The sequence below is a fragment of the Pipistrellus kuhlii genome, unplaced genomic scaffold (assembly GCF_014108245.1).
Source record: "Pipistrellus kuhlii isolate mPipKuh1 unplaced genomic scaffold, mPipKuh1.p scaffold_m20_p_8, whole genome shotgun sequence".
Lineage (NCBI taxonomy): Eukaryota > Metazoa > Chordata > Mammalia > Chiroptera > Vespertilionidae > Pipistrellus > Pipistrellus kuhlii.
The window spans coordinates 21,297,570-21,321,541 of NW_023425584.1; the positions used below are offsets into that span (position 1 = coordinate 21,297,570).

At 40.0% G+C, this 23,972-nt stretch overlaps 2 protein-coding genes across 10 annotated transcripts in view; one reads left to right on the plus strand and one right to left on the minus strand.

The window, feature by feature from the left end:
* The first annotated feature begins 2,033 nt into the window (after nucleotides 1-2,033).
* On the plus strand, nucleotides 2,034-3,473 carry GPR151 (G protein-coupled receptor 151). The gene has a single exon (XM_036425353.2). It carries the CDS (start codon nucleotides 2,220-2,222, stop codon nucleotides 3,471-3,473), a length of 1,254 nt encoding a protein of 417 aa, XP_036281246.1. The 5' UTR covers nucleotides 2,034-2,219.
* Nucleotides 3,474-6,492: 3,019 nt separating this feature from the next.
* TCERG1 (transcription elongation regulator 1) overlaps nucleotides 6,493-23,972 on the minus strand; it is a 60,099-nt gene continuing 42,619 nt past the window's right edge. For 8 of the 9 annotated variants that reach the window (XM_045576461.1, XM_036425319.2, XM_036425316.2 and 5 more), the window contains 7 exons: nucleotides 19,363-19,513; nucleotides 15,156-15,320; nucleotides 13,793-13,975; nucleotides 11,099-11,278; nucleotides 10,224-10,307; nucleotides 8,686-8,786; nucleotides 6,493-7,554 (listed from right to left, as the gene is read on the minus strand). In XM_045576461.1, the coding sequence (XP_045432417.1) occupies nucleotides 7,353-7,554; nucleotides 8,686-8,786; nucleotides 10,224-10,307; nucleotides 11,099-11,278; nucleotides 13,793-13,975; nucleotides 15,156-15,320; nucleotides 19,363-19,513 (1,066 nt within the window). In that variant the 3' untranslated portion in view covers nucleotides 6,493-7,352. Of the gene's footprint in view, nucleotides 7,555-7,833; nucleotides 7,928-8,685; nucleotides 8,787-10,223; nucleotides 10,308-11,098; nucleotides 11,279-13,792; nucleotides 13,976-15,155; nucleotides 15,321-19,362; nucleotides 19,514-23,972 lie in introns of all 9 variants that reach the window. The other variant, XR_006740650.1, reaches the window with a different exon arrangement.

Genomic DNA, 23,972 nt, shown 5'->3' on the forward strand with positions numbered 1-23,972 from the left:
GCGCATGGCGAGGTCCCAGCTTTCATCCATCTTCCCAGGAAGCCTGGGCCTGGCTCTAGCCCGCCGGCTGTCGACTGTCGGTACGCTCCAGGTGCCCCTCTGCCAGGCACCAGCGGCCAGGACCCTGGTAGCCTTGTCCTGGAAACTTCGCGGTTGGTCATCTCTCCAACGAGATTGTAGGTCCTCAAGGGAATGGACAGGGCACCCCACTGGGCTCCCAGGGCCGGCAGAGGAGGAGGGGCTTGCAGCTTTGTATTCCAGCCAAAGGGCTCAATATGTGCTCACTGAAATGAAATAAAGCAATTCCCCTGGCAGTGCTCACAGTCCATCCCTGCCTTCTTCATGGGCAGGAGAGCAGGCGGCTGACCACGCCACCTCTGGGTCAGACCCCCGGGGCCCTCTCCCAACTCTGTCACCTACTGGCCGTGTGACCGTCAGCACCAAGGCAAGTGGTTTTGCCACTCTCTCTGCTTCAACATCGTCGTTGTCTTGAGAATGGGACCCTCTCCAGATGCCATGAGAATTCAATGCGTGGAACACTTCGCAGGGAGGTAGGCACTTGGAACTTGATAGATGACTATTACAGGCAGACCTCCTTTATTAGGCTCCACAGATGTTACTTTTTAAGAAGTCTTTATTGATGTAAGAGAAAGAGGGAGAGGCAAACATCAATGTGAGAGGGAAAACATGGATCAGCTGCCTCCTGCACGCCCCCTACTGGGGATTAAGCCCGCAAGCCAGGCATGTGCCCTGACCAGGAATCAAACTGAGGGCAGATGTTGCACGTTTTACAAATTTAAATCAAGACCATCCACCAGCAGAAAGGATGAAGGCTTGCTTTGCTGCGATACTTTATTGCAGTGACCTGGACCAGAACCCCATACATCTCCGAGGTTTGCCTGTATCCCTCACCTTTCCCTGGAACCCAGCTCTAGGGTAAGCTTTGCCCAGACCTGGCAAAAGGATCACACTTAGCGCTGCTTTTATCAGAAGCCTCTTAAAACCTTGGCCACCTTGCCAGGACCGGTTTGGCTCAGTGGATAGAGCATCGGCCTGCGGACTGAAAGGTCCAGAGTTCGATTCCCATCAAGGGCATGTACGTTGGTTGTGGGCTCATCCCCAGTAAGGGGTGTGCAAGAGGCAGCTGTTTGATGATTCTCTCTCATTGATGTTTCTAACTCTCTATCCCTTTCTCTTCCTCTCTGTAAAAAATCAATAAAATAAAAATTTTAAAAAATAAAATAAAAACTTGGCCACCAATTTGCTTGGTCTGAGTTCTTTTGAAGATTAAGCCGGCTGAAGTCCCTTGTCACTTAAATTGATTTTTTTAAATGTCTGTGGCTCCAATTTCCCCTTTTTATTAATACTTTTGAGTTTGCATGGGGTACCCTTGGCATCCCCACTATGGGTGGTGTCCTAGTCAGGAACAGCAGCCTGGGACCCAGCGGAGGCATGTGTGTGTGTTCGGGTGGGGAGAGAGAAGGTGGGGGTGTCCCTATTGCTAGGGCCCTGAAATCAGGCATCAGAGGCAACACATTTTGAGTCTCAGCATTGACTCCTTTCTCCCTGCCTCGTACTGCCCTCTGGCTTGGTCCTTCTAAGCCGCAATCTCTCCCTGGTTCCCCTTCCCACCCCCCCACCCCCCCAATCACAGTCTCAGAACGCCCCTCTGCTGAAGGCTGCTCAGCATTCTAGGAGCAAAGAACTCTGCCCTAACCCGCACCTGCTCCGCTGGGTCCAGCTCTCCGGGTGATTCCGGTGCGTGCTTTCGTGCTCTGGTTTCAAGGACCAGCTAATTCAGATGCCGTGTTTACTGACTAACAGGCCGCGGTCAGGATTTCAGAAACAGCTGGTTGAAAATAATTGCCTGGATTGGCTCTGGTGACCCCCCAGGAACCCACTCCACTTACATGTATGTTCTCCTCATTTATCATTTATGGGAACATGGGGTGTCCTCCACGGAGTGACACTTTGATATCAGACTTGCCAATGAGCAGCCACCACGCGCCCTGCCGCCTGCCATTCAGCCCAGTCCGCCCACATCCCGTGCAGCTCAGCCAACCTTCTCCCACACTCTGCTCTCAGGAGACAGGCAAGGGGAGGGTCCAGAGGTGCCATTTGCCCGTGCCAGCGGCGTACTTATTTCCTAGGCAGAGGAACCAAGGCAGAAAGACACGGAGAAGCTAACTCCTGCAAGGAGGCGCCGGGTGGGAAAGGCGATGCCTGCAGACTCCAACTCCAGCACCATGAACGTGTCCTCTGCTCACCTCCGCTTTGCCGGAGGGTACCTGCCCTCTGACTCCGAGGACTGGAGGACCATCGTCCCGGCTGTCCTGGTGGCCGTCTGCCTGGTGGGCTTCGTGGGGAACCTGTGTGTGCTTGGCATCCTCCTCCACAGGGCGTGCAGGGGAAAGCCGTCCCTGATCCACTCCCTGATTCTGAACCTGAGCCTGGCGGACCTCTCTCTCCTGCTGTTTTCGGCGCCTGTCCGAGCCACCGCCTATGCCAGAGGTGCCTGGGATCTGGGCTGGTTCGTCTGCAAGTCCTCTGACTGGTTCACCCACACGTGCATGGCAGCCAAGAGCCTGACAACCGTCGCGATGGCCAAAGTCTGCTTCATGTACGCGAGGGACCCAGCCAAGCACGTCAGTGTCCACGGCTGCACCATCTGGTCGGTGCTGGCGGCCGTCTGGGCCGCGGCTGGCCTGCTGCCCCTGCCAGAATGCTTCTTCAGCACCACCAGGCTTCAGGCTGGGGTGGAGATGTGCCTCGTGGACGTGCCCGCGGGGGCCGAGGTGTTCGCGTCCGCCTTCGGTAAGCTCTACCCCCTCCTGGTGTTTTGCCTGCCGTTACTCCTCGCCAGCTTTTATTTCTGGAGAGCTTACGGCCAACGTCAGAGACGAGGAACTAAGTCCCGCCATCTCAGGAACCAGGTGCGCTCCAGGCAGCTGACGGTGATGCTGCTCAGCATGGCTCTCACCTCGGCTGTCCTGTGGCTCCCCGAGTGGGTAGCCTGGCTGTGGCTGTGGCACCTGAGGGCTGGCAGCCCGGCCCCACCCCAGGGCTTTCTAGCCCTGTCTCAGGTCCTGCTGTTTTCCACCTCATCAGCAAACCCGCTCATCTTCCTCGTGATGTCAGGGGAGTTCAAGGAAAGCCTGAAAGGCTTGTGGAAACGGATGGTAACCAAAAAGCCCGCAGCTGCCGCCGCCGAGTCTCAGGAACCACCACCAGCTGGGGACCCGGAGGCCCTTCCTGACAATATTCCCTCCCAGGAGTCCCCAGTCTCCACGCCAGAGAAAGAGAAAACGGGCTCTCCTGCCTCCAGAAGAGAGAGAAGCCAGAAGGCAGAGATGCCCATCCTCCCGGATGTAGAGCAGTTCTGGCACGAGAGGGACACAAACCCTAGTGAACAAGACAACGACCCCATCCCCTGGGAGCATGAAGATCGAGAGACAGGAGACAGTGATAAGTGATGAAGTCTCAAAGCAACACTAATCTGCGACAATTGTATTTACTGGTACTGCTGCTAACCCACATGGCTGACTTTACCATATAAAACATAAGATAATTGCATTTAGGAGTTACAAAAATTGCTTCAGTCTGCATTTTCACAATGTGCAAGTGGGTACGTAAGTAGGACGCCACCTGAGAAGCAGTGATTGTTTCAGAACTAATGCCTGGCTGCCCAAAGGACGGTGTTGTCTGTGTGTGTCTAACACAGGGACTAGGAAGCCCCGCTCTGAGGTCCTGGCTCACAGGAGCTGTGTCCCTGGGTTCTCTCTGGGACCAGCCCTGTGCCGGCTGGAGTGCAGCCGGTCTAACCCTGAAGCCTTTCCTTCAGTTTCCTCCTGAGCCTGCTGGCCCTCACATCCCCTGTCGCATAACCAAAGCTCAGAATCCACTTCCACGTAATGAGGTTTTTCCTTTAACATGTTAATGAATACATTTCAATGAGTTACCTTCATTTGTTTAAAACAAGTACATTTACTTGATGAAAACGACTGAAGTTGCAGAATAAGGAACATCACTTTACAATTCTGGGCTCATTTCAAATCATAGCCAAGTTTAAGTAAATGCAAACTTCACCTTACACTAAAACCTGCTTTTGTTAATCTTTGTAATGCCACCTTGGTGAGTCTTCCGTTTCTAAGAATTTTAGAAGCTTAGTTGTGAGACTCTATATTCTGATATGGAGAAAGAACTTTAAAAACTACCCCTTTCTCTTCCCAATTATCGATTCTTCCCAAATACAGGAGACAGTTACTCTTCTGCAAGTTGAAATCAATCTGTTCCTCCCAATTTCTCCTTTCTCTCAAGATAAACTATATAAGCTATGTCTAGTGATATAGTTATCAATTACTGAAGGTAGTAATCAAATATTATAAAAGGATAGAGACAAACTTTCTAGTTAAATGGCATTTCATGCAGCCATAACATTGAACTTGAACCCTGCTCAACATTTAAAATGCCTCAGTGCTGGGCCAAGAGGGCATATACCGGAGCTGCAGGCTTGATCCCCATTAGAGGGTATGCAGGAGGCAGATCAATGATTCTCTCATCACTGGTTTCTCTCCCTCCCCCTTCTCTGAAATCAATAAAAATGTATTTTTAAATGGCTGTTTTTAAGTTATAAAGATGATCAAGAGTAACCAGAAAAACACACACACAAGGGCAATGCAAAAAAGCAGTAAAACGAAACTGTTGTGTTCCCAAACATCCAGTAAAATTTGACTGTTCATTTCACAGCCAGTTAAAGCACACCCCGAAAGACATGATTATGATGCATTTCTTCATCTATGAAATATAGACATTTATCCATGGTTATTGATTACTCTGTAATGGACTTGGGGGTATTCTCACTGAAGGATCCCCTCGGGGGCGGGGGTGGGAGGACTGTCTTTAGGACATGCAATGAAGAATTTGAAATACAAAAAATATGCTGTGGATGGAATTTTTATTTTTTAAAAATGTTTTTCGTTTTATGTTTGTACAAATGGTCATGGTTTAACACAAAAAATAGGGCTCTTTTCTTTTTACTTGGTTCATTACAAATTTTATTCTAAGGCTCACATGATCAAATTCCAATTTAACCTAACTATCCAAAATATTGTTTTTGTGATGATAGTTATACACAGGGATTCCCTTTAAAATTGTCTGTGATGAACTATTTGAAGATTTTATGCACATCATATATAATAAATGTAGGCTGTAAGATTCCAGTGTTGAATAGTTTTACAAAGATAAAAGGCATTGTTTCACTTCAGATAGTTTGCAGAATTACAGTCTTTGTCTTGAATGCTCCTTTCAAAACTCATTACTTGGCACGATGGGTTTTAGGGGGAGGTCAGATCTTAAACATGGTTCTCTGGGTAAACTGAATCATTAATTTTTAAAGAATTTGCTGATAAGCAGCAAATCCAGTTACAGATATTGAAACTGTAATTACAACCCTTTCATTAAGTACCGAACACAGAGTCCTGACTTGATTCCTTAAAGAAATCTGCATAGCATCTGATTTGCTACTTGAATACTTAATCCCAAATACTTTACCACAAAGTAGGAAATGAAATATCACCAGACCATTTTCTTCACACTCCCTATTGTGAGAAACAGAAAAATGCTCTGTGGAACTGGAAATGACAAAACACTGCACAAGTTCCACCTTTGCAGGACATATTCCTATCCTAGTTGTGCTCCTTTTGTCAAACACTTCCATTTCACTCTCATAGAACTTAAAAATCACTCAATAAATTTATAAAAATGAACTTCAAAAAAAAAGGGGGAGAAAGATGAAAAAAGTCCTATTAGCAATTTTACACGTTAAGACCTTAGTGAAATAATCCCAGCCACTACATGCCGAGTTCATGTAAGTTGTGTGGCTACGTACAAAGTAGCCCAGATGTGAATGTGTCTAAGTATGTGCTGTGTAGTGCATAGAACATGTAAATGCAGACTGTTGGTATGCCCTCCTTTTAGGTTTTGCTACAATCACAGTATGTGTAAGATTAACAGACAAAATAATTACCCTACTGACATACTTTTCTAGACATTTTATTTATGTGGTACACCGACACTAGGCACCTATGAAGGAACGGAACAGAAGGATCTTTTTAAACCGGGCGGTCAAGCTACGCAGAGTAACTGGAAGGCATCCAAGGCGCAGCTCCATGCACGGTGCGCCTGACACACTGAAAGGTGCCGAAAGCATTAACCACCAAATCCTTTCATATAAAAGGCAAAAACAAGAACACAAAAAGCAGCTTCTTGCTATAAAGCAGTAAGATATTGCTAAGAGACTGAGCACCAAAATGTTCTTTACAAATCCCATCCCTTTTGTAAATAATTTATTATATTCAAGCCTTTCAAAACTATGTGATATCCCAAGACTTAGTCAACCTTTCTTTGTACCAAATTACATTTGCTGCTGCTTTTAGGAGCAGGTTTAAAAAAATTTTTTTTAATATTATATAACATAATCATATACAATCCACATATAGAAAAAGGGTTGGTTTATTGTAGTTCAAATACATAAACTGAACATTCAACATCTTAAAATTAAACTTTAGAAACAAAAGTTTAACATTCAAACAGGAGTACAGTTTACAGGGAACACCCAAAAAGGTAATCTGTTGTCTAATCCAGAATATTGATAAAGATCACTTAATGGTGAATGTGTTTAACCAGCAGTTCTATTCTGGCCAACATATTAGTTATGACCGTGGCTCCATACCTGAGAAGAAATTCCTAAATAAATCTTCTCTTAGGCTAAACAAGACTTGGCCTATAATTCAGAGGGGATAATCAAAGCTCGTAAGTGAACAAATAAAACTAAAGTGTTCTTTAGAGACAAAGGTAAAAGTATGTCCATTATAATAATCTTAACCTCTGGAAGATAAGAATTCCATTTTCAGTGTTTTCTCTTTTACCCGCTTTGAAAAACAAAATCAAAACAAACCCCAGCCTATGTTTTTTGGGAGACTGTGGTATTTGTATCTTGCAAGTTCAAACCACAAATGATCTTATGTCTTGCATGTATAACACTGCTAGAAAGAACGTCACCAAAAGTCACTGACTTCCACACCTCATAAAAGGATGATTTTTAGCTTCAAGATTTTAGATTTACTAGAGACAGCCTATATTTGAGTATGTATGTCAGTCATGCCACACAAAGAAAAGCATAAATATTTCCAAAGTGTTCTCTGTTCAGCAACTGTTCACGAATGCTTCTCCTTCTGTTCATCAGATGGTTTTGCAATAGTTTGACTAATGCACATACATGTAAAAAAAACCTGAAAATTGGCTCATGCAAGCATTTTGAAGTAATAGAAGCCCCCGTGGAAGAGTATGCAGGGTTATTTTGTTGATCGTCGGGTGGGCTCCGATGCTGTGGGAGGGGGCGGAGGGCCCCGGCGGTCCAGGTCATCCACATACGCCACGATCAGCTTCCGCCTCTCCTCTGGCACACAGTCTAGTACGAGATACCGTTTGTCGTTCTGCAAAATTTTTTCAACGTCTTTCAGGTGCTGATCAGATTCCTGGATTAGCTTTTTGGATCTGAAATAAGAAAAGAAGTCCAAGAATTACTGACTGCTGTTCACAGGCCTTTCAGAGATGAGCTGGAAATGTCCATCTAGTTCCTAATTGTGTTTCCACTTTTTTAATATTTTTTTTTTTTTAGAAAAATTTCACTGCAATGGTCACCTTTGTAAGTCGCCTCAGCAAAGACTCCAGGGAGTGAAAGGGCCTCAGAAGCTGAATTACCCTCCCACCCCTACTGGTGGGCCCTCCAGACCAGGGCTGAGGGTGGGTGGGTGAATCTTGCCCGTGCTGTACCTGTTCTGTGGATGAACAGAGGACTTCAGTCTGCGGGGCTGCCAATCCCAGCATCTTTCACAAGCTTTCACTTTCACATCTTTCACTAAATTAACTACAAAAATGTAGAAAGAAGTCTTACTTCACATCTAATTTAAAAGCCCAAGCTGATGCAAAACATTATGGATCCTGACCAAAAAAATCCAATGACAAAGAACCTAAAAACCACACCCTCAGCACTACCTAGCCGCCCGTGCACATACCCTTCATAAATGTTTCTCATTTTTCTCTTAGAGGAAAATCTGGAGCATGAACCAACAACGGTTTCCTGCACAGACTACTAACCAATGTCAACTTGTTCTTCTACTGGGATGGGGTCGACTGGGCATGCTACAGTGAAATGCTGTTTTAAAGCTCCGAGTTTATCATTTAAAATCTTTATTTAAAACTATTCAGCGAACTGCTTTCCTCTGAGGAAAAAATGTTTTTGCTGAGCTTGGATGATTTCAAGCTCCCAAGTGTTCAGCAACACTGAGTAGTCTTCAGAGGAGGTGAAGACAACTGACAGTGAAGGATTATTTAAAGTTGGAGAACTTCTAAAAAAGCAGTGAAGTAAAAACAGAAGTCTGTTTAAAAAACTGGATGGGTGGGTAATACAAAATAAGAATTGGTATCTGGGCCCTTTCTTAAAAAAAAAAAAAAAAAAAAAAAGTAAGGTAGAGATGGGTTTGTCTCTGGTCTTTGATAAAAGTTGGCTTCTTATCCTTAGAAGTTAAAATGTTAACGTGTGTGAATGCAAAGTATGCCTTGGCCATTCGCGTAAGAACTAGTAAAGATAGGAAGTGCTGACATGAAACATTCCATTGCACACACCTATATGTTATAAATTTGGTCTCTTTCAGAAGCGTCCTGAAGTCGGCTTTGGCAGTGATGTATTTGTCTCTGATGTATTCTTCAAACTCTCTTTGTTTTTTCTGAAAAAAGAAAGTAAGATTAGAAAGAAAAAAATTTCCAAAATTAATGCCATTTATAAAACTAGAAATGTGAAAAGTCACATCGTAAACCAGAAAATTCTAAAGAAAAAGGCAGTAAGATACCTTTATTTGTGTTCCTGTAACATTCATTAAAATAGAAAACCTGCCATGTACATTGTAAGACAAAAAGAAAGCAAGATTGCAGAACCATATATTACTAACAGGTAAAACTTCAGGGCTTGCTCAATGCTACCGTGTGCTTATAGTTTATGAGGCGATTCCTTTTCATCTTCACGAGAGCCTCAAGTGGTAGACAAACACTTTTAAGAAATAAAGAAATGTGCATTTCCTGTATTTATATCTTCAAGTACAAAAACATTAACGTGATATAATTTATGAATACACTAACCATAACACTCAGAATTTTAGATATACTGAGCATTTAGCTTTTCTAGTAATTGTTGTGATAGGTATAAACTTTTTGGGCTAAAAAAAAAAAAAAAAAAAAAAAAGACATTATCATCAATTCTAAACAATCAGAAAAGTTAGAAACCGAGACTGAACTCTCAGGTATCAATCAGTCTACCTCTCTAACCCAGCCCCGTATATTTTGTGATCCAAACATCTCAAACACAACCTAACAGGGTTTGAAAAGGAGGAATATTAGATCTGTGGGTTTCTGGACTCAACTACAGAAACCAACTAGGAAAGGAGAATGAATGGTGGGAAGAAAATACAAATAAAAGTGCAAAGTATAAAATGGACTTCAATAAGCCACACTTTTCTTTTTGTATGTTTATTTAATGGAACTCCAAGGTTTTTATTGTTTTTGAGAGAAGAAGGGATGGGGAAAGAGAAATAGAAATATTGAAGAGAGAGAAACATCACTGATCCATCCTGCATGCCCATAGGGGACTGAGCACACAATCTGTGCATGTGCCCTGACCAGTAATTGAACCGGTGGCCTCTGGCTTCCTGGGCAGATGTTCAACTGCTGAGCTACATCAGCTGGGCTTACTGATTTTTTCTTTTTTAAAACACCACTTTTCTTGACATTGTTCACTATTTCAGACCCCAACTGATTTTGTTCCTAAACAGGAGTTAGAGAGCACCAGAGCAAGGCTCAGCTAACAAACTCCCCACATCCGCAATTCCTCCATTCGAGTTTCAGAAGCAAATAAGAACTAGAGATCACACAGTAATGGAATGAAGGATTCCCTCAGGGGGGAATAATTTAAAAAAACAAAAAACAAAAAACACTCAAACCCTATGGCTCTGTTAAATCTCCAAATCCCAAAACATAGCTTTAACTCCAAGGATTTTTTTTTTTAAGTTTCCATTGTGCTGTCTTGTTAATATATTCATGCAAGAAAAAAAATATGAACTTAAAATTCAAATTTCTCATACACTTAAAAAGCTCAGACAAAATCCTCTTACCCTGTCACTGGAGGAGAACTTAATGCACCGAGGGTCTTCCTTGATGATTTTTTTTACTTCTTTCCATGTGGATGTTAAGGTAATCTTTAAAAAGACAAGGGAATGAAAACATAAATACGGCTCGCTTTTACTGAGGGGTCAGACTGCAGCATGTATGGCATACAGCACTACTCACTGCCCTGCGAGCTCCCCAGCATAACTGCACTAGTCAGGGACAGGGAAGCAGCTTTCATGCCACAAGAGTTCTTTTCATGGACACATTTCCCAAGTGGCCTAAGACAATCACCTGCAAACCCTCTATCTCCAGGTGTAATACCCTAATAAGTGGTCAGCAAACTGCGGCTCACGAGCCACATGTGGCTCTTTGGCCCCTTGAGTGTTCTAACGCCACTTCTTCAAAATAGACTCACCTAGGCCAAAAACTGACTTCTGCACATGGGCCACAAACTTTCAATCGCATGTAGTATTTTGTGGAAGAGCCACACTCAAGGAGCCAAAGAGCCGCATGTGGCTCTCAAGCCGCAGTTTGTCGACCACTGCCCTAACTTCTGAAGAAACCATTACCTAGAGAGCAGGCCAACAGGAGCAAAACCTGGGCAGAAGAGTGTAAACACTGCCAAACAAGGGGGCTATGGGGCCAAATTGAAAATAAGGCAAAAGAAAGAATTTATCAAATCAATTATCAGGAGGGACCAATGATCACATTCTGAACAAGCACAGGATCAGATATGAACTTGAAAACTGCATAGAAAAAAAAAAGAAAACTGTCATAACCCATGAATTCCGGTCATGGATCTAAAGACCACGACAGTAAAAATCATACTTTGGGATTAACAAATATCCATGTACATTAGAACAGGAAAATTATCTCTTACTGCAGAAGTTTCATCCAGAAGTTGCCTAAAGTGCTCCCTCTTCTTTTTGGTAAGTGCTTCAATGTGTTCATTAAAAAGCTTCTCTTTCTCCTCTCTCTCCAACAAGGATCCAGACTCCCAGCGGTGATCTTTCCGGAGGGTCCTCCGAGTGTCTGACCAGGACACATCTGAAGAACGAACCTGAAACAGAACACCAGACCAGAAAGGCTCCTTTGTTTAGGAATCATACAGTTAAAAAACAAGCTGATGGTGACATCACCTTAGTGAATACATCACTGAAAATCTGCTTCTTTGGGCCAGAAAACTTACCTCTCAGACCTCACTTAAGCTGTCAAATGTTGGTTTAGAGGTGGAGAAGGAAGAGAAGCTATCTCCCACCAACCATGGTCTGTAATCACTTTAACAGTACTTAGCTATTGTACGTAACATCTTACCAACTTCTAATAGAAAGGATGGATGAATGAAATAGGAAATACATTGTTTTATTGTAGCACCTAGCAGCTCAAGGAGAAAAACACTCAACAAATCTTGAGCTAAAATTTGGACTTATCAACTGTATACTGGAAGTGACACTTCCAAGAATAAGCAAGAAGTAACTTGGTTAAGAAGACTTGAAAACAGACCACCAGATGGGGCTAGCTGGTTCACCAGCCAGCAGAAAGGTATGCTCCAATGCTGGTAATGGCATTAGCAGTTAGGTCACACTGCTGCCAACGCTAAGAAATTTGGAGGCTGAGCCGAAACCGGTTTGGCTCAGTGGTAGAACGTCGGTCTGCAGACTGAAAGATCCCGGGTTCGATTCCAGTCAGGGGCATGTACATTGGTTGCGGGCACATCCCCGGTGGGGGGTGTGCAAGAGGCAGCTGGTCGATGTTTCTCTCTCATGGACGTTTCTAGCTCTCTATCTCTCTCCCTTCCTCTCTGTAAAAAATCAATAAAATATATTTAAAAAAAAAAAAGAAAAAAAAAAGAAATTTGGAGGCTGAAAAGACAGAAAGGTAAGGAAAAAAATACAAACACTTATCAAGCCTCTAAATACGTGTCAGGTAAACACTATGCTTGGCACTGGCAATTCAAAATAAATAAGATGCTATCCCTTTCTTTAATGGGCTCACTCATTTTAGGGAAGACAACAACTGCAGTAACATGCAGGGAGCGCTGCAAAAGTCTAAGCTGAGCACAGTATTAAAGCAACAGTAAGATCAGATGTGCCCGGAGGGGCTGGATCAGCCCCAGACAGGTACTGTTGAGTGAGGAGGTCTGCCACCATGGTGGGAATTTGAAAGCACTCTAGGTGGAAGGACTGGAATGAGCAGTGGCAGGATTTGTTAAATTCATTAAAGGTTAAGCTCAGCAAGGCTGGAGCCTAATTAGGGGAAAATAAAACACCAAAGCTGTTAAGGTAATAATGGGGGGAGAGGGGGGCAGCCAAGCAATGAACAGTCTTTTTTTATTATGCTAAGAGACTGAATTTGAGGAAGACCCCAACCTTCTGCAAGCACAGGGAAGAGTCACAAAATCAGATCTGCCTTTTACAAAGATTTCTGTTGTTACAATCAAGATAAATTGGGGGGAACAGAAGCAGGGAGAGAAATAAGGAAATGACTCTGACTGTCCAAAGAAGAGACAAAGGAAACTAAAAACTGATCACAGAAGCAAGGGGAGAAATCTAAAGACTGGACAGGAGTGATCTGAAGAGCCACTGACAGGAACAGCAGGAAAGATGGTGACAAAGGGGGAAAAAACAATAGAACAGCAGAGTGGTCTGGAGTATTCTCTGTAGGGACCTCATACTCTACTTATCGCAACAACCCTGGGTAGTGCAGAAGTATTTTCAAGAAAGTTCCAGGGTATCTCCTGGAGTCAGCACCCCCACAAGTCCTACTTCTCATACCATCTATAGAGACAATAACTGGTCATCACAATGATGACTCTACATCACCAACAAAAAGGGTGAATTAGCCTGGTGATGTGGCCTCAATGGTTGAATCGGGGGGGGGTGGGGGTGGGGGGGAGAAGAAGAACAATTGTAATAATCTGAACAATAAAGAATTATTAAGTAAAATAAAATAAAGGGTAAATTATGCCTGGCCAGAGTGGCTCAATTGGTTGGAGCAGTAGAAGGTCCTGAGTTTGATTCTCAGTCAGGGCACGCACTCAAGTTGTGGGTTCCATCCCTGGTCTGGGTACGTTCAGGAGGCAACTGATTAATGTCTATCTCTTTTTCTTTCTCTCCCTTCTTCTCTAAAATTAAAAAAAAAAAAAAATTCTTAAAGAGGTCAATTTTGTTCAGCACACTTGCTTCTTACTATGGCCTATAAGTGTAACTTTAAGATGACTTATCAAGGGGAGGAGGGGAAAGGAACATTTGTAATAATATGAACAATAAAAATTTATTAAAAAAAAAAAAGATGACTTATCAAGACCAATAAAAATAAAGCTTTGACACTAAAAGATTGTGAATTTTCATATAAATAAATGATCTCACTTCTGAAAATGTTAAAATACTAGGGTTTGCCTGTCCCAACAGGGCTAATACCAAGTACTCAATTGTAAAAGAGTTTATAAATAACTTAGCAAATTGTATCTGTCACAGTCAGCTTAAAAAATATTAAAATGTTTACTATGAGGTAATGTAATAGATTTCTAACAGCCAGTACTTTACAGCAAAAATAGTGGAAGAGCAATAAATACCATGTCAGACAGAAGTGCCTTGAAGTTCTGGATGGCTTCTTCCCGTTTGTGCTGCTCTCTCTCTCGATCTATTTCTTTCGTTTGTTCGGACCGAGCCTTCTGGACCTCTCTTTCGCGTTCCCTAAGGCTAGCCTCAATGCGGGCTTGCCTTTCAAGCTCCTTTTCTTTTTCTGAGTCTAAATTCTGTAAAAGTGGAATTACATTATCCTTTTTACCAACTGTATCAAAATGTTTCCACAAAATATTGTAACTAAGTTTTTCAAATACAAAATTTTAACCTACCAAGAATACTGTATATCTAAACACTGTAACCCATTTCCAAATCAACTACTAGATTCTTATAGTAAGAATATCAACAGGAGCCCTAACCAGTTTGGCTTAGTGGATAGAGCATCGGCCTGCGGACAGGTTCGATTCTAGGTCCCTTGAATGTGTTCCGTACAAGGGCACATCCCCAGTAGGGGGTGTGCGTGAGGCAGCTGATCAATGTTTCTCTCTCAATGATGTTTCTAGCTCTCTATCCCTCCCTCTGCTTTCTTCTCTGTAAAAAAATCAATAAAATATATATTTTTTTGGGGAAAAAAGAATATCAACAGAAAAATGGCAAACCTCCAAACAGCAGCGAATACCATCATAATGCAATTAAGGATTTTATTATTCCAATAGTGGCCCAGTGCACAAAATTCGTGCACTTTAAAAGGGGATTAATTAGAGGAAATATTTTAATATTGCTATTTGCCCTTTTTCTATAGTAAAAGGGTCAGAGATGAAAAAAACTTAGTAAAATGTATATGAAAATCTTCCATCTGTCAGAATCTGGGGCGCACCACAGGACTCAAGAGTCCAGTCCCCATCCACCCACATGTGCCTCAAAATTGCACGAGACCCAGACCTGGCCAGCAACCCCCCATTGGCCTAGATCCAGACCTGGCCGGTCCCACCCTTGTCAAGCCCCGCCAAGCAGTGGAGGGGAGCCTGTCAAGCACTGGGGGGGTGGCGCGTAGCCTGTTGCCAGATGAGGGGAGTAGCCTGAGGTGTCCCGGCCCAGCACCAGGGCAGGGGGGACGCACCTTGAGGTCCTCCATCAAGCTCAGCCAGACGGGGGGAGCAGCCTTAGGTCCCCTGGCCCAGTGCTGGGGCGGGTGGTGGTGGTGGTGGGCATGTGCAGCCTGAGGTACCCAGTCAAGACCCAAGGAGGGGGGGCGAAGGGGGGAACCTGCAGCCTCAGATCCCTGCTGATTGCTCCTTAAGGCTAATTATGGGAACTCACAGGTGCAGCCATCTTTGTGGCAGGGTGCCAGTCAATTTGCACATTCCTGCTTTATTAGTAGTATGTTTAAAGGACAAGCAGCCCAATAGTTACCTTGGCTATTTTTTCAATATACTGTTTGAAAAGGTCTTCTCTCATTGATGAACTGTCCACTGCTTTGTAACGTGGATCACTTTCTACTTTGTCTTTTACTTTGCTCCATCGAGACTGACTGTCCAGGTGATGATTAGATAATAATTCAAAGAAATCTGATTTAATCTACATTTCAAAACAAGATGAAGGAAAAAAATGAGAAATTCTTCATACTAAATTTTACAATTAAAAAAAAAATTCACTTACCTTACGACTATTTTTTTTAATGCACTTACTCAGGATATAATAAGTTTTAGTAAAAGAGGATATCAGAATTACTCTTTCATGAAATATAAAAATCAACACACAGAGGCCTTCATTTTAAATATACCAAATTCAAGATAAGTTGTGTTCTCTAATAAAATTATTCAAATATAGAAAAAACTTTTTATGTTGTTTATAATATTTGATATCAGAACTGCTATATTTCATAAGGAATTTGAATTTACTTTTAGCAAAGAATCAGCTTATAAACTATAGTAAAATACTTTAACATAAAGCTGGTAAGAATGCTTCATTTTAAAAAGTAGATGAATAAAATTTTTGTTTGTTAAAAATAGGATTTAGAAACAATTGAGCCGAAACCGGTTTGGCTCAATGGATAGAGCGTCGGCTTGGGGACTGAAGGGTCCCGGGTTCGATTCCGGTCAAGGGCATGTACCTTGGTTGCGGGCATATCCCCAGTAGGGGGTGTGCAAGAGGCAGCTGATCGATGACTCTCTCTCATCGATGTTTCTAACTATCTCTCTCCCTTCCTCTCTGTACAAAATCAATAAAATATATTTTAAAAAAAATTTTTTTTAGAAACAATTGAGCACAAATAGCAAGTCTTATTTATTATAAACCTGAAATTTTCAAATATCTAAAAACAAAAAAACAAGTTTAGTCATTACTAAAAAAAAAAAAAACTGCATTCAGATTTTCTGTACTTTTTAGTCATTAAACATGTATGCCTTCACCATTACACAACTTAGAATATGTGTCAACAAAGTAACATACTTAATTGAAGTACCAAGTTAGTAATATTATATCAAAGGTATTAATAGTATCAAAATATGCAATACTTAGAAACCCTATCTCAAACTGTATGTATATATATATGTATTAAAAAAAAAAGGGAGGAGGGGAAGAAAGATAAATGAGGCATTTATTTTATGATCCTTTGATGATGTGTTTTAAAATTAGGCTCATCTAAATTATTTTGTGTTCCTCCCAGAAAAGATATCAAGATAGCCAAAGTCCTTTCAGCAGAGGATTTTGATCACGTCAGGAACCTCTTCTCTTCATAGAGATTAAACATACTGCCTTCCCTCCTGACCAAGGGAATGATAAATTAGGAATGGAATCAGAATTTTCAATGTGTGGGCACAAATAAATAATCATTCTTTCTGCCTATTCCAATCCTCTCATCTCCTCCTATAATCTCATTTCTCCTATTAAAGGATTGAAGGGGAGGTCTATGTCCTTTCTGAAAAACACTTATAAGATTATAAGAAACCGTTTCTACATTAGAGAATTTAAAAAAAGTTAAGAACTAATCAGCTGTGGATTTCAGTAGTGGCTCTTGCCTTTGTGTGGATCATAAACACAGCATTTGCAGACAGTGATAAAGAAACCACTTGATGTAGTGATATAACATAAATTACTGTTCATCTTGTCTACTTTGTATCTGAGATGATAAACACCAAATTCCTACATGCATGTTATAACTAGAAGGCAAAATTTATAAAATTCATGCTAAATAAAGACATGCAAGCTGTAGTAAACAGGAATCTTTCTAAGCCACATGAATTTACATGGACTTAAAATCATTTTCAAATATTAAAAAACAAAGCCTATAAAGTCAAAATCATCAAAGTTTTTTAAATGTGTGATATATAGCCAAAGTCAACTTTAACTAAAACTTGATTTCCAAATATGAAAGTGCCTTCCCATCTAAGCTGTTTAAATAGGGAAAAATAGTCTCTTTAACCTTACGATGTACTGTAATAAAAATATTTAAATTGTTCAGCAGGAAATTTGAAGTAGAAAAGAGAGAAAATGCCAATTTCATAAAGAGTTAACTCCATTATGTATAAATTCAAATGTGTTTTTCCAAAAAGTAAATTATTTGAACCACAATTTTATAAAAATTGGCTAAAGTAATAAATAAATTATAATAAACAAAAATGTAAGGGTAGCTACTGGGGCGGGGGAGCGCACCTAATAAAAATAGAGTTTGGGGGCATTTTTTAATAAAATTGAAAATTACCAGCGAAGGCTACATGAAAATAATTGTTACCTTTAGCTTGAAAATGCCTACAGAAGGAAAACACAATATTTCACTAAAGCCAATGTCCTTCACAGGCTTTACTTTGCAGCTACTGATTCTATTAGAGAATCCAAAGAACAAAAAAAATTCCAACCTATCAGCATGATACTGGGTGCTGATCTTACTCATCAATTACACAGTTAAAATGTGATTTTAAAAAACCGTATAGACAATATACTTTATAAGAATCTACAGGTAAGTCATGAAGAATGTGACAAAACTTCATTAACCAACCACTTCTCAGAATGTGAATTTAATAATACTATATTTAGACCCTTACTTTAAAAAGATTTCTGCTTTCATGGCCTAGTAATTGATTATGCATTCTTTAAGCTAGCTGAGAAAGTTTTACTTTATTTTAAAATTTAGTAATGGTACAGAACCAAACCTATAATTTAAAGAATTAAAATTTACAACCAGAGAAAATAAAACTGAATATATTAGGGTTATTTAGAAGTAATGTCTATTTAACTTCTTATTTTAATTAACACATTCTGGGCACAACTGTCATCACTTTATAAGGAGAAAAACTAAAAAAGTGTAAAGTACTTGAACTACGGGAGGATAAAGTCATCACACAGAGAGATATCAATTCTTTCCTCACTAGAGAATCTCATAATACTTTGCGTATCAGTGACTGACAGCTATCAGACTGAACTGACTGACAGGTCGCACAGCAAAAAAACTGTAAAGTCTAACCACTTGTTATAAAACAGAATACATAAAATAAGTTGCATAAAAAAGTGTTTAGGGAAAAAAATTAGTTACAAATGCAGAAAGAAAAACATTCAGTTTGTATAAAAGCAATCATATAAATCATACAATATCAATCATCTATTTACTTGATTTTCCTTAACAAGTAAGTTATAACTAAAAGTCAAAAGTAGCAAACAATTCATTAAAGTGTTTCTAAAACAACACATAAAATGTTCAAGTAGAAACCAATTTTGCATTTTTTCTGTAAAGCATAATTGCTTAACAAAAAAAATATTAATACTGAAATAATTTTGGAAAAATACATTTTTGAAACCAAATAAATCAAGAAATTTCAGATTATTTCTGGAAAAAAGTTATTTCATCTAATACCATTGCTGTTTTCAATGAAAGATACTTCTTCCCAACAAGAGTGGTATTATCTCCCTAACAACATTTAATAGAATTTGTAGTATTTTAACTTCCTGGAACAAGAGGCAACTCTAAAGGTTAAGAATGATTAGGCTTCAGAGGTTTTCCTCCATGCACAAAGCATGCAGGGGCACTAAGGCAGTGGCTGCTTGTTTTGATGGCTCACACACCACTGGTGCCATCTCCCTACCCGTCGGCCTCCCCAGTGGTGAGCTCCTCTCCACTCCTGACACTGCTACCAAATGACATTTGAAGTTCATTAATCTTTAATAGCTGACCTTTAATTCTGATAAGCAATAATTTATATGTAAGACATGTTTATTAAAAGATTAGAAAGTCACTAAAATGCTGTTAGAGGGCAAAAAAGACGAAGAAGGCTCTGAGATTTAAATGTTACCACCTATAAAGAATCTTGGAATTTTAGCGGGCACTTAGCTGGCCAGTGAACAGATAAGCCTAACAACCAGTTCTGGGTTTGCCAGGCATCTCAGTATTAATAAAATTTAAAGCAACCCTTGGTAGTTTAGTGAAGCTACTAAAATAAGCATTATGGAAAGTGATAGAATGTACACACATAAACAATTAAAGTCAATTTAAAAGGCTAACCAGTAAATGTGGGTCCTATTGCTATTTACGTTCATGAATGAGACAAGAAACACAGCACCAGCTTAGTCCCTCCCTATTCGCACGCATTCCCATCAATCATGCCACTGGGAACGAAAACCATCTTACCTTCTCCCCTCTCGTCTTTGAATCTTCTTTCTCTTTTTTTCTTGCAGCTGCCACAAATTCATTAAACAAGGCTTCTCGATCTTTCATCTTTTCAATTGCTTTGAATCTTGAATCTTTAGCATGCTTGGCTGCAAATTCACTAAAAGTTGCTCTGTAACAAAATGACAAGTGTGCTAACTTTGACAGGGCTATTTCTGCTTGTAGAAAGGTATAGCAGAAGATACCATTTTCCCAGCAAGAATGTGTGCCAAAGAGACACTGAGTCCCAATATCTGCTTAAACACCAAACAATGAGCTACTGAAAGGAGTGCAAAGGGCTAAAGGGTGAAAATGTGGTTAGAGATCTGTTTACCATCAGATTGGTGGTAGACAGATCTGCACATCAGAGAGCAAAGAATGTCTGGGCTTCAAGAGACTTAACCTAGTTCTTCCTAAGAGGAGACCGAGTCCTGCTTCTAGCCATGATGAAATACCTTTTACTGAATTAGCTCTTCTTCCATAAACTATGAAACAGGACAAAATACACAAGGCAACTGATTTCACACAGCAGATAACAGGTAAAACAAAGCACTGCCCTCTGCCTTGGGTCAATTTCCAAGGTACTGAGAACTAGTGTTCAAGCAGAGTACAATGATCTCAAGCTGGGAACAGCAAAGATCAGAGTTTGGGTGCTAAATGCAAGAGAAAGAAGCCACAGAGAGGGTACCCCCAAAAAACATCACATAGGATTCCCCATGAGTCCCCAGCCAAGGCCGAGGTGTACATAGCAGAAAAAGACCTCTCCTGTACCAAGAGAGAGACTAGAGACTGAGAAGTGCTTCTCTCTCTCTCTCTCTCTTCCCCCCTCTCCCACCTTTCTCCATTCCTTCCACTTAAAAAAAAAAAAAAAAATCACAAGGGAGACAAAGTTGGAAGGTTAAGAAAACTATTTTTCAGTTTCTGAGATCCACACTAACAAAGCATAAAATCAAACCTAAAATTTCCGTGATGCACCAATTAATTGAACTGCCTGCTAAAAAAAAAGAATTCATACTCTTCAGAGAAAAATAACACACTCGAGCCTCTACCTGTTATTCACAATTTCCAATATTCAATTAAAAATCACTAAACAGCCAAAACTGGTTTGGCTCAGTGGACAGAGCGGCAGCCTGGGGACTGAAAGGTCCCGGGTTCGATTCCAGTCAAGGGCATGTACCTTGGTTGTGGGCACATCCCCAGTAGGGGGTGTGCAAGAGGCAGCTGATCGATGATTCTCTCTCATCGATGTTTCTAACTCTCTATCCCTCTCTCTTCTACTCTGTAAAATATCAATAATATATATATATTTTTTTAAAAAATCACTAAACAGCCCCCCCGCTGGTTTGGCTCAGTTGATTGGAGCGTCGTCCTGTACACCAAAAGGTTGTGGGTTTGATTCCCAGCTGGTGCTTATACAATAGGTAACATGTCAATGTTTCTTTTCCCTCTCCTCTGTCTCCACCTCATTTCTTTTCCCCTCTCTCTAAACTCAATAAACATATCTTCAAGTGAGAAAGAAATTTTTAAAAATCACTAAACATACATGTTTCTTTGTATGTGATCCATAGAAAAAAAAAGTTAAAAGCCAATAGAAACCAAACCCAAGATACCCAGATGTTTTAGACAAAATAATTATACTAAAAGAATTAAAAGGAGGTTCAAAGAGGTGAAAACATGATCAATGAATAGGAAATCTGAGCAGACATATGGAAAATGGAAAATGACAGGAAAAGTTAACTTGATGGGCTTAACATGAGAAGAGAGATAATAGTTAATAACTGGAAGTTAGAGCAATAACAATTATCTCATCAGAAGAGGATAGTATAGAAAAAATATTGGAGGGAAGAAGAAAACAGTCTCAGAAGCATGCGAGATTATAACACTTTGATATATGTATAATTAGAATCTTAAAAGAGAAAAAAGTGAATCGGGCAGAAAAATACTGACCAAGACTTCCCAAATTTAATGAAAACTAAAAATGGGTTGATCCAAAAAGCTAAGCAAACACCAAGCAGGCTAAATACAAAGATGAAGTGAATGAGTGCTAATGAAACAAAAAAACAAGTTTCTCCATGAAAAAAAGTAGTTTCAAAGCTTTCATGTATTTGGATATATTTTAGTATTTGAAGCTTTTACCTTATATAAGAATTTGTTCTTATAATAAATATTCCCATATTTAGAATGTTTTTAGAGGGGAGAATAAAGCAAATTAAACAAAGATTACAGACGTTTAATTATAAAGAAAAAACTGGTGAGTTAACTTCAGAATCTAAAACATCAACTGAAGATTTACCACTCAGAGCTAACATTTGCTATTTTTAAGCATTGCTTACCAAAGTCAGATTCTGATAATCTTTTATATGGAACTGATATTACAATATATAATGTCATTAATTCAACATTTTTAACAAAAGGATATATTATAAACCTGGTCTGAACAATGGATACATAACCATAATGAAATCCTAAGGTAAAATAAAAGTGTATCCCAGAAAAGGTACAGCGTGTAGTCCATTACACATATTTTTCTCTTCATGATAAATCAAGCATCTTGCTTTATAATTTTAGAAAAAGCAATACTATGATTAAAGAATAAACCTTTTTAAGTATGTAAATTTAACACGTAAAAATGAAAACTCAATTATTTTATACTTTATATTGCTTATAAGTAAAATAATTAATATGTTATACCAGAACAGACTAAAATGAAGTTTTAGCATCAAGTTCCCATGGAAATGTTTTTATTTGACTCAACTCTCAACTCTAAAAAGCACTACTTTCTAACAGACAATTGAAGAGGTAGAAAAACTGCTGCTGATTTGGATAAAGGAAAAGCAGTTAGCCAGTGATAGCCATTTCAGAGGCAGTGATATATGAGTAAGAGTTTTTGGGTTTTGTGGGAGTTTTCTGAGGAAGGGTGGAGTGGTTGGTGGTAAGGGGTTGGGAAAATTACAATGATCAAGAGTTGACCTAAAATCTCTATTTATAAAGAAAAGAGACATAGAAGAGAAAGGCACTAAAATTAAGTAATTCTCCCGTCATTCTTCCCTTGGAACAACTCCAGTGCTTTGAATCTACAGACTCTGCTAAAGAATTCTGTGATACTAATCTTTTTTCTAAATCAAAGAGAAACTTAGGTCAGTAGCAGTATTCCTCATTTTCTGCTATTTCATCAAAATTGGTTCTAATCTTTGTGCTAGCATTAAATGTAATGATATAACAATATAGCACAATTAGTCAAGAGCTAAAATTTCTAGCTATGTGCCTGATGGCTTTATTTTCTGAAAGTTAATTCTGATCAATAACAATTCTATCTGCTCCAAAAGAACATCAGGAGGGTACTGAGATAAAGCAAGACTTTGTTTGTCAAACCCACAAAAGGAAAACACGTTTGGAGTCTCAATTATTCCTGGATCCATAAAGGGTTTTAATAAATAGTTATGTTTTGCTGAATCATTTGAAAATAAGCTATAGATACTACAGGACTCCATCTATAAATATTTCAGCACAAAATACTGAGTAAATCCTTTTGCTCCCTAGCCACAATACTCAAAGAAAATTACTAATTCTCTAATTATCCTGTATTAACAGTCCATGTTCAAATTCCTTCAATTGCCTCCAAAAATGTTTACAACCCAGTCTCAACTACTGTGAGCCATGAACTCACCATTTGGATTAAGAAGAAGCTGGAGCCCCACTGGAGAACCTGAAGCTCTACCACCCCTGAAGAGTACTGCATGCTTCACAGCCACAACTCCTCTACTGGCTTTGTTTTCTGACATTTGTATTAATGCCACAGGAGTGTTCTCTTCATATTTCAAATATGAAATTGTAATCCCAAGTGCACTTTCTCAAACAACACAATTCAACTGACAAAAATAACTATTTAAACAAGATGAACTTTTATAAAAGTGCCACTTACACATAAGCACAACCAACAGACTCAAGACACTTGGGGGAAGGGCACGAGGGCAAGTTCTGGGAGGTAGGGAAGAAGGGGGGAGGTCAGTGAAGAAAAAAAAAAAAAGAGAGAGAGAGAGAGAGAGAGAGAGAGAAAGAGAGAGAGAGAGAGAGAGAGAGACATATGTACTACTATTTGTAATACCTTAAACAATAAAATTAAATAAATAAAATTAGAAGGGGAAAAAAGTGCCACTTAATCGAGATTCCCAGAATCTGCCTTAGAGTTTTAGAAATGCTCCATGTTCTGAGGTGTTCAGACCACCTACCACATCTAAGGCATAAATATGAAAGTAATTGTCCCTGCCTGGACTCTGGTGTAACACTAAAAATCTAGTTGAAATCCCACATTCACTTGGGCAAGTTACCTAACTTGCTTATGTCTTACTTTCCTTATCTGTAAAATAGGTATGATATGGGTACCTAAATCATATTGTTTTAAAGATTGAATGAGATAATATATGTGTGTTATGTACCGTATTTTTCGGACCATAAGACGCTCCGGACCATAAGACGCACCAGTTTTTAGAGAAGGGAAATGAAGAAAAAAAGATTCTGAAACAAATAGTGTCCTAAAATATTTTATGTGCATTAAAACCCAACATCACAGTCATAAACACATGTAATCAACC

Bases quoted from the DNA above. Each gene is read 5' to 3' on its own strand.
- GPR151 (XM_036425353.2), top strand. From the start codon at position 2,220: ATGCCTGCAGACTCCAACTCCAGCACCATGAACGTGTCCTCTGCTCAC.